The sequence below is a fragment of the Lacerta agilis genome, chromosome 14 (assembly GCF_009819535.1).
Source record: "Lacerta agilis isolate rLacAgi1 chromosome 14, rLacAgi1.pri, whole genome shotgun sequence".
Lineage (NCBI taxonomy): Eukaryota > Metazoa > Chordata > Lepidosauria > Squamata > Lacertidae > Lacerta > Lacerta agilis.
This window is the reverse complement of record NC_046325.1, coordinates 21,755,827-21,766,588: the sequence shown is the minus strand read 5'-3', so window position 1 is coordinate 21,766,588 and position 10,762 is coordinate 21,755,827. Positions and strand designations below refer to the sequence as shown.

Here is a 10,762-nt window from a genome sequence, read left to right as displayed (position 1 = left end):
TCTCAGAAGAGCAGCCACATAGGCAAGGGCTCGTCTTGCCTGGTGATTGGCATTGGTGAGCATGGGTATCATTAAGACTGCCTTAGGAAATGTCTGTCTTGAAGCAATGCAGAAGCCAGTTGCCCAGGCTGGGGAGCACACCTATCAATGGCGTGTATTGATTCTAATGTACCCACCATATCTTTGGCTGTCAGTTTCTAACTGAAAGCAATATCATTCTGCACTCCCCAGTTCCCAAGCAGTGGGAAGTCAGAGTCAACTATTACAGCAGTTTTCCCCAGCCTGGTGCCCATCGGGTGTTTTGGACTACAACTCCCATCAGCCCCAGCCAGTAAGACTTTGCTGGCTGAGACTCATGGAACTTGTAGTCCAAAGCAGCTGGAGGCAGTGGCGGAGCTTCATGCTCCGGCACCGGGGTGGCGGGAGCGGAGAGCAGACAGGGGCGGGGCTGGTGCCCACCCCGGGGTCAGGGAGCGCCACCCGCAGGGGCGTGGCGTGCATCCTGGGCCAGGGCACATCGCCTGCAGAGGCAGGGCACCCAGCGTGGGCAGGGGGACAGCCACAATGGCACCCCACCGGGATCGGGCTGTTGGGGGCATGTGGTCCCCCCACACTCCTCTTCCTCTGCCAGTGGCTGGAGGTCACCATTGCAGGCTGCATTACAGGATGTGTTTCTTTGCAAAATGAGAGCACTGACTATTTACAATGTTTTCATAATATAATCTCTTTATTTACAAATGTACAAGTTGAATGGGTATTATAGCAGCATATAAACAAGCATATAGAAAGGCAATACTACTACTACTACTACTGCTATTTAATTATATGCCACCCATCTGACTGGGTTGCCCCAGCCGCTCTGGGCGGCTTCCAGCAAAACATTGCTAGACCCACAGCAACATCAATTCTAGACCTCCAAATCATCTCCTTGGTGACTCTGCCAGTCAAAGATCAAATTGCTCCTTACATCTCTTCTGCATTACTCTCTCTCTCCATTGGATATGACTTGTCAAGAGATAGTCCATCCATGGTGGCTGGAAACAGCACAAAGAGCAGCATTAACTGCTCAGCAATGTCCACTGTCACATCAGCAGACTTTGTGGTCACCATGATTGACAACCATACAGAAGTCTCGTAAATCTGACCATTGTTGTTGGCCCCTCATTCCCAATCTAGCCAAACATAATTTTAGCCCACCCCCATTTCATCTAATTCGGGGTGAGTGACAGACACCAAGGTTTCGTTGCCTTTTAGATGAAACTCTATTTGGTTCCTTTCCATTCAATGAAGTGGCCAGTTATTGACCCAGGAGGGACTGAAATCAAGTCTTTTGGATCTCTGATCCAGAATTGGAACTGGAGAGCGACCCTCCTAAGATGAAATCACATATGTGGGAGAGGAATGATTCTCTAAAGTTTCTCCTGCCCTGCCCTGCTGGCAGTTTGCTCTGTTTTCTGAGGGTACATCTTTTTTCTGTTTCCTCAGCTTGACTGTGCTTTCTCTTTGTCCTCGGGAACAATGAGGTGTCTTGGTTTGGTGATGTGCATGGCGTCTTTGGTCCTTCAATGGCTAAGGCTAGATTTGGGATTGGTGCCACCCCTCCCTGCTTCACACATATGGCCTAGATTATTAGCAGCGCCTGGTGGTGCCAAGAAGATCTCTGCTAGGCCGAACCCAGCTCTGGGCCTCCGGGAGCAACCAAGGCACTTTGATATAATTCATCACCTCCTTGGCTGGGCTACGCTGAGCCGCATCGGGCATCAACAGTCCCCGCAGCATCTCCAATGCCTGGGGAGTAAAACGCCCCCAATGGGGTGGGCACGGGGAAAAGCGGGGGCTGCGATGCCAGCAGACAAAGCTGCGGTAGTACCGGTCTGTGGGTACAGTTGTGAGCCAGGGGAAGTAGCCGGTTAGCACGCAGAAGAGCAGCACTCCCAGGGACCACGTGTCAAGGCTGGGCTGGGCCTCCAAACAAGCTTTCGGGCCCAACGCACTCAACTCAGGGGCTGTGTATGGCAGGCTCTCTGGCAAAGCCTCAATGGCGCGGCCTCGCGGGCAGCTCAGCCCAAAGTCAGTCAGCTTGATGCGGCGGCACTCAGGGTCACACAGCAGCACGTTCTCTGGCTTGACATCGCGGTGCACCAGCCCCTTTGTTTCCATGTATTCGAGGGCACTGGCAAGCTGCAGTGCGCAGCGCTTGACCCGCTGCTCAGGCACACCAACCTGGAGGAAGAGAGGTGAAAGTCATGTGTGTGCAGCCACACAAGCTCCCTAAAGGTAGAGAGAAACATCTCCGGGCTCTATTCCTCAGTTCTCTGGTAGGGCTGGGCGCTAACTGGTTTTCAACATATCGTGATCACCAGCTAAACATCATGATACACCGATATAGCACAGTGTCTGAAATAAGGATGAACCTATGTAGAGATGAACAGTAGGGCTGGGGGATACCTGGTTTTCAACATTGTGATATATCACAAATGTATGTAGAGAGGCATTGGCTGGCATCATGGGTTTTCCCACATCGTGATTTTTGCATAGCACACAAACACACATCAAGATTCACAATGTATTTTCAGGTCAAAAATTATGAAACTAATATCGTAATATGGACTTCAAACCAGTTTTGGATGATATATTGTTATATTGCCCAACCCCATTCTCTGGTGTGGTCAATCAGGGAGAGATTATATTGTGGGAAGTTTTAGGGCAGCTATATGCTTGGGGTCCTCTTTCAAGGTTCATGATTGATCCCCTTTGCATTAACAACTTCCATTCAGCTCAGTTGCCTAAGTCAAGATGAGTGGATGCACTCTATCTAGTCTTTTTAAGCATCCGCTCTCAGGCAGCTTTCCAGAAAGCATCTTGAAAAGAAGAAGAAGAGGAGTTTGGATTTGATATCCCACTTTAACACTGCCCTAAGGAGTCTCAAAGCAGCTAACAATCTCCTTTTCCCTTCCTCCCCCACAGCAAACACTCTGTGAGGTGAGTGAGGCTGAGAGACCTCAGAGAAGTGTGACTAGCCCAAGGTCACCCATCAGCTGCATGTGGAGGAGCGGGGAATCAAACCTGGTTCACCAGATTAAGAGTCCACACTCTTAACCACTACACCACACTGGCTCTCAAGGAGCTGATGAGGAAGAAAATAGTGCATATGCACTCGTAGGGCTGGCTGCATCTTGTGTTTCTGTGATCATGTATTGTAAGTATTGTATTGGGTATCACATAAAAAAGACAGCATGCAGGGAAGCTTTTAAAATACGTTCGTAATTTCTCAAGCATGAAGAGTACCGTAGTTAGAAAGCTCAACTGTACCTTTGACTAAAAAGCCCATTTGATTAAAGAAGCAGAAGACTTTTTTTAAAAATGCAAAAAATACAAGTGTTTATAAAAACTTCATATGGTGAGTACCATCTTCAAAGAGGCATTGTCCCTTCTCATGCAGGAGGAATGCCTCTTCTTAAAAGATGTTTTCTGCTGAAAACTAAAGACAGCATGCTTCTCGCTTCAGAAATATTGTTTTGACCTATATGCAGATTTAACCAACAGAGTAATCAGCTGCAACTCATAGGCAATCTTATTACTACAGGTGGTCCTGGCAGTGAAAACCAGCCAGGTACTATTCCATGATTTGAAAAGACTTGGGAGTAGTGGGGAAAGGAGCATACAAGCAAACAAACTCCATTCTCTCACATCTTTCTCCCCCACCATAACTTTTCGAAAAGCATGGAATGGGATGGGAAGCTGCCAACTACAGAAGGCATAAGTGGTCTGTGTCCATGCCTGGTGGGTTTGTTACCTGCGGCACCATGAGCGAGAAGAGGTCACTGGCCAAAGCCAACTCCTGTGCAAAGACGTAGTGTTTGGGGGTCTGGAAAGCAATCCCAAGGGCAGTGGCAATGCAGGGATGGGCCCCCAAAGTCAGCGCAATGCAGTATTCATTCACGAAATCTAGCAATTCTGTAGCCTTCTTGCGTACAAATTTCAGTGCCATGGGGGTTCCTGCAAGAGAGAAGATAAGGGGTTCCTCCAGATGACCAATTTATTAAACATTCATCCTGATTTGCTGACACAAAGCTTACACGGAGGTTAGACTATGTCTGATCTTTACGTATTAAGCATTTGTGCTGATTTGTTTGCAGGGCGGTTATAGGACAATTATTCTGCATTCATCTTGATTTGCTTATGGAGTCCTTATCAGTCTTCCCATCAATTGTTCTTTTATTCCACACTTTCCAATGTTCTTCCCTGCCACTTTCATAGTGGCAAAAAGTCTGTTTCTTATTTAAAGTGGATTTATTGTGCTAGGGCAACAGAGTGCTTCAGTGCACTTAAATGTGCCAAACTAAATTTATGAAATGTGCTTGGATCCCTCTCATAAAACAGTGGCAATTGGGAGGTAGCCAAGGGCCCCTTGGCCCCTGAAAGAGGGGAGAAAATATAAAGGGCTTGAGTGCCCCCCAAGGACATTCCACATCAAACAAGCTAGTCTCACATTTTGCTCTTGTGGCGCAAAAGCGAACACAATTCTTTTCAGCAACACAATAACATGTTATCGATTTAAATGATGCTGCTTTAGATCCAGTATAACTTATTTCAACCAGACTAATCAGCCATGACCGGAAATAAATCCCAATGATGTAAGCAAGTACAGGATTAGAGTATAATTGGAACCACATAGTTAGGGTCCATCCTAATACTTGAAAATCACCCTTGAAACAATAATGGAGAGAATAACAATTCAGAGATTATAGGAGACTACGTTCACCATTCTGCAGGTATAACAACATCCCCTATTTTCTCCAAAAATGGAAGTCGCATGTACATTTCCTTGTGTTGTGTAGAATAGCAAAAAAATAAATAAAAAAAATGTTGGTATTTCTTCTTTTTCAGGAGACAGACAGATCTACATTTCTTCAGAGTAGAATGCAGGCTTCCCAGAGCTGGGAACGGATGAGTTCTGTTCTCCTCAGAAAGGATCCTGTTAGCTCTCTTTAGATGGACTCTCCTCTCTCACCCCAGAAATCTATTCAACTGACACTTTCTAACGGCCACTTCACCAACAATCTAGAAGAATCTTCTCAGCCCCTTCCTTCAGCTAGAATAACATGGACTGATTCACACACATATCTTACACCTAAGTTCTCTCATAGGTTCAGTGATCTGTTTTGCAGCCTTCTCCGGCTCTCCATCCTCTTGGGTTCTGACCTACCTTGGCGTTGGTGGACTGCCATCAACACATGCCCATAGGAGCCACTGCCAAGCTCTCGGAGGACAGTGTAACTCGTAGCCACCTCCACCTGGGGCAGGTTCTGAGAAGTCAACAACACCATCTCTTCAAGTCGTTTTGCGATGTCACCAGAGACGAACTTCATGCCTGTTCAGGAGGAGAGACAGAAGAGACTTGGGGTGAATGCAAAAAGACCACTGACCAACTGCCAATGTACCCTCCTGCATGTACACTTTTTTGTGGGTGCCAGGTGACTAAAATGCATAGCAGGTATTGGGACAGGGGTCAGCCTTCTGCACTGAAGGCAAAATGCCCAATGACAAAGAAATACTTGGAGAGGCAATGTTCCTGTGCCTTCCGAAATTAAACAGTAGATCTAGGAATAGCCATTTCCATGAAACAGACGGTGCAAAACTCTCATGAGACTGGACCATACTGCATAACACAGGGGAAAAGCCCTGCAACACTATAAAGACTGCACAATTGCCCATTCACCTTGATAGGTTCAGACAGCGCAAGGCAACCGTAATTATGTTATCTCACTACTGCAGATGGTCCCTTCCTTCCTATAGAAGGGGGGGGGGGGTCATTTGTTACCCAACATGAAATGTTTTCTCTCCCCAAACTTCCTTGCTCCTGCTATGCCTTGGTCATTACGAAACATCATGTATTGCCATGTGATAGCAATGATTCCATTTTTTGGCACAGAATCAGAAATGATGACACCAGAGTGTTTACATAACCAGACCCCCCAGGAATTGGGCTGTGCACCAGCTGCCTCTGAAGGGCAGCCAGATGCTGCCCAACTCTGGTGGACCAGGTCACAAAATGAGACTCTGTGCAGAGTCCTGTGCCAGATGAGGGATGGTTGCAAAGAGGTTTATGAGTTCTGACTTGGAGAGTGTAAAGAAAGGAGCACCTCCAACAGTGTGCAGAGTGCATTTGTTCACAGAGCAACCACAACCAATGCTCACATATTTGGGATCTGGGGGGGGGGACACTTAGGGGGCAGAGAGTGTAATCAACAGGCAGCTGTGTTTCAGTCTCAATACCTCCCTCCTACATTAGACAAAACTGTGAGGACTGGGATGGCGGGGGTGGGGAATAACTTAAGGATGTTTTAGCTCCATACAACACAAAAGCATTCCTATAACCAGGGCTTTTTTCTTCTTCTTCCTCAGCAGCTGGAACTCACCAGAATTCAGTTCCAACACCTTTCAAGTGGATGCTGTTGCCATTATAAGAGAACAAGGGAGGCATTCATGGTGAGTTCCAGCACCTCGTTTTCTAGAAAAACAACACTGCCTGTAAAAAATACGTTTTTCTGCAAGTGGCTCTATATGTCTTCCTCCCTTGGTGCAGGGTACAAAGCAAGAGAAAGACACTTAGGTTGCAATCCCACGCATAGGAGTAAGTACTGAATTCAGTGGCACATGCTTCTGATTACACAGTTAAAGTCAAATGCACTTCCTAGTCTGTCAGTTTTGAACCTGAATTACAGTTACAGGAATTGCAATGAGCACTCTAAACCCTTAGGCTTACCGGTACACACGCTTACCTGCCACGATGGCACTGGGGCACTTGTGCTTCTTCCTTTCAGAGTGTTTTGTTGACTGACTTGCTGTCTGTCTGTCTGTCTGTTTGGGACCTGCCACGTGGAGATCCTCATGGAGCCTTTTTATAGCAGCCACTTTCCATCTGGTTCAGTCCAGTCGCACAAATAGGGAAGGCGGCCAAGCCACCCCCTCTCATCTCTTCTCTTCTCTTCTCTGCCCCAAAAGGTCAGGGCTCTGGAGTCCAGGCAGTTCCATGGGGCAGGATTAGCAGCCACTTAACAGGGTTATTTTTACCTACGCTTGCCCAGCTGCTCCTACGGATATGTCTATGTGTCCCAGATGTTCCTGGAAAGAAGTGCTTCTCTCTTCTCACATCTTCAAAGGCCCGGTGGTGGCTGAGCTTTGATGCGACAAAGTGTATCAGGCTAGAGAAGAAAGGCCACTGTGCCCTTAGAGATCCATCTTTTCATAACTTGCCAGGCAGCTGGTCACTGCCCCAGCCTCAACCTACATCCCATTCCAGAGCACATCAAACCAAATACAGTAACAATTACCAGTAACAAGCACTAAGCCTGAGAGATAAGCAGTTATTAGCATAAGGCCAGATACCACAAATATATATAATTTACTAGGGGCTGCGCACCAGCTCGCTCTGCTCACTAACCCTCATCATTCCTCCCACACCAAACCCCACCTAGAGCTTCTCTTACCCACCCACTTTTCACTTGCTCAACCCCTTTTCCAAAGCCACTTTTCCATTCTGCAGTCCCGCTTTGTACCCATTTCCCCCCTTCCCCTCCATGTCCATGCCTCCTCCCCTCTTCCTTTTGTGCAACCCCCCCCCCCGCACCAAAACCACCCTGCATCTTCCTCCTCCCACCCATTGCAACTACTAAACACCCTTTTCTCTTCCACCTATTTATGAAGCCACCTTCCTTTCCTATTCTGCAGACCCCTTCATGCCCCTGCTTTCATCTTCAAACCCAATCACATGCATGCACATTCTGCTCCCTCCTTTTTTTTGCAACCTGCATTGCACCCTCATTCATTATTTTTTCTCTCGACCCTCCTTACTTGCCTCAACTCTCCCTTGCACATAGAGATCTCTCATTTCCACACCTTCCAGAGTTGTGCAGTCCCATTTGTGCACATGCACACAGGCTCTCACACATGCAATTACCTTCACCCCCTTTCCCTAGCTCTTCCTCCTTTTTTCAAGTCTCCCTTGCGCATAGACCACCCTCAATTTCCATGCCTCCTCCTCTCATATTTTGCAACTCCCTTTGGGCATCCCACGCTGATATAAGTCACTGCACCTTTAAGATGATTAGAATAGAATGAATAGAATCTTAAGAGCAATCCTGTCAGTTAGCTTATTCAGTTAGAAAATGTTAAGTCCAGTTGATGGATGTTGGACATATATGGGTGTTTGCTTGATGACAAAGTATCTGTTCTAAATTACTACACTGAAGCTGGAACTTGATGCTGAAGACAACACATGATGTTGTTGTTCAGTCGTTCAGTCGTGTCCGACTCTTCGTGACCCCATGGACCAGAGCACGCCAGGCACGCCTATCCTTCACTGCCTCTCGCAGTTTGGCCAAACTCATGTTAGTAGCTTCTAGAACAACATTGTCTAGCCATCTCGTCCTCTGTCATCCCCTTCTCCTTGTGCCCTCCATCTTTCCCAACATCAGGGTCTTTTCTAGGGAGTCTTCTCTTCGCATGAGGTGGCCAAAGTACTGGATCACTGCCTTGTCGTGGCGAAGGGGCTTGAATTACTCAGGGAAGCTATGGACAGGTCAAGATGGACAGGTCATAGTGGAGAGTTTGGACTCCATGGACAAAGACAACAACACATGATACCAGGAGTGAAATGGTTATGGGATAGTACTATGGAATATTTGAGAGCTGTGGAATAGAAGAGGTAGAAATCTAAAACAGCCTTCCAACCTTTCAGGGTCTCTTTCATCTTGTTGCAAGCCCCCAAAGGCTATTAAAAACTCCTAGGTCTGAGGCCAATAGAACTCAGGAGCTGGGAGGAGATAAAGAGTCCATTGATTTATTACTTTCCAAGCAATGGGTTACTGTCGGATCGTTTTGCAAAAGCTGCAACTGCGACTCCGCGGCCTGGGGGTGATATTTATAAGTTTTTACAGAAAACATTTCAATTTTCTCCAATCATATGCATAGAAACATTTCTCCATTACCTCATCCTAGTTGTTGGATACATTTCATGTTAGTGCGCCTGCGCAAGCTTAGCATAAGCGCCGGCTGTTTTGCTGCCATCCATATCGCCTCCATATAGAAACATTGTGTTGCATTTTTATAGCAAAATCGATTGTGCTTTGTTGAACCTATGCGTATAGCTGCGTATGTTCTGCGATAAAAAATGTAAGCTTTTTCTCTTCCCATGGGAAAGGGTGCTTGCATAACAAAAGCTTTTTTCCGGCAGTTTCTAAGCTTTTTCTTGGCGTTTTCTTAAAGCTACAGGCTTCTACGGTATAAGTTCCTTTTCCAGTCTTACCAATTTTGGGGGCCCTCCCACAATCTCACTGTACTTAAATAATTCAAAAGATTGAGAAAAGCAAGGATGGAGAAACACTGAGGCTTAAAAACTAACACCAAAAAACTAACACACCAGTCTTTCCCAACTCCCTTCTTGCTCAAACCTTGTTTTAAACTGCTACCTCCCTCCCTCAGTATCACCCTTGCTTGTTCTACTCAAGCCTCTGTCATTTAGTATTGCCATTTCCCCCTCCATTTCCTCCTGCTTTATTCAAACTCCTGTTGTTTAAAGGTGCTCAGTGTTGCTCCACTCCCACTTTAGTCAAACCTCTGCCATTGTTTCAAACCACCATTTCCCCCCTCTCAGTTTCCATCCCTTCCTGCTCCCATGCCATGGTCACTAGTGATGGACAAGCTGCCTTCATTTTTGCTCCTCTATCCCTCCCGGACTTTGTGCAAATCCAGGGGTGTTGTGTGACACTACAAATCATCCAATTGGGGCTTCAGAAATACATTCTTGCATTTTTATAATATTGAGGCACAAGGAGGAAGACAAAATGCCTTGCTATCACCAATTGTTCATGAATCAGAAAACCTAAGGATCATCAAAAGAATCCTGATCTGCCCATTTCTGTTTCATATTATTGACACACGGGTCCCACTTTCCAAGCACAATGCATTCCCAGGAAATTGTTCATTAGGGAAGCGTTTGCTTAACGAGCTGACAATTTTCATTCTTTCCTATGGGAACATTTCTATTTTGTGATTTGTCCAATATCCCTGCTCCCTCCCTCCATGGTTTCTTCCTGAAACAGCTGCAGCCAACCATCAAATGAGAGACAAAGGGAAAGCTGATTGGTCCGATCTCTCCTGGTCCCTGATTTGTCTAGTCTCCCTCCCCACTTTCTCCCTGCCAGGTTTAAGCCTGAAAATGGCTGCCACTGACCAGCAACGCACGAACAAGTAAGGGATTCAGCTGTTTGGATATCTGAATTGGTGGTGTGTATGGTAAGGTTTGGGTACAAATTCCTTGTGAATTTTCACATAGCGAGCATTCAGAAAGCGGGACCTGCATGTAATTTGATTCGGTGTCATTCTGTATTTTATAATTTTATATACTACCTTGATATTTTTTCTAAGTTGGTAGTTTATAACTGTTATATAAATATAACCAAAAACATCACGCAATTGCTTCACATTTCTCACTTCCACAAGGCATGGGAAGTTCTAAGGCAGCTTTGACAAGGATAGATTCCACTAGAGGACAACATACTGTAATATCTATTTCTTCACAGGCTGAACATGCAAGTAAGATGTTTTAATGTTCTTGTGCATTTTAATTATGTTTATAGTTGCAAACCACTTACTGGCATTTGGGCATATAAGTGGCATATAAAATAAATAAGAAAGCAGTCACAGAGACTGGCAACGCTAGCCCCAAAGAAGCATCAGTGCCGTACCCTGAAACTGT

At 46.1% G+C, this 10,762-nt stretch overlaps 1 protein-coding gene and 1 long non-coding RNA gene across 2 annotated transcripts; one reads left to right on the top strand and one right to left on the bottom strand.

The window, feature by feature from the left end:
- Positions 1-641: 641 nt before the first annotated feature.
- Positions 642-7,313, bottom strand: LOC117058752 (serine/threonine-protein kinase SBK1-like). The gene is made up of 4 exons (XM_033170103.1): positions 6,786-7,313; positions 5,210-5,374; positions 3,797-3,999; positions 642-2,223 (listed from the first exon to the last, which is right to left on the bottom strand). Exons 2-4 carry the CDS (start codon positions 5,370-5,372, stop codon positions 1,630-1,632), a joined length of 960 nt encoding a protein of 319 aa, XP_033025994.1. The 5' UTR covers positions 5,373-5,374; positions 6,786-7,313; the 3' UTR covers positions 642-1,629.
- On the top strand, positions 5,372-10,185 carry LOC117058755. The gene is made up of 3 exons (XR_004427876.1): positions 5,372-5,406; positions 6,412-6,492; positions 10,107-10,185. It is a non-coding gene; the product is annotated as an uncharacterized LOC117058755 (long non-coding RNA).
- Positions 10,186-10,762: the final 577 nt, after the last annotated feature.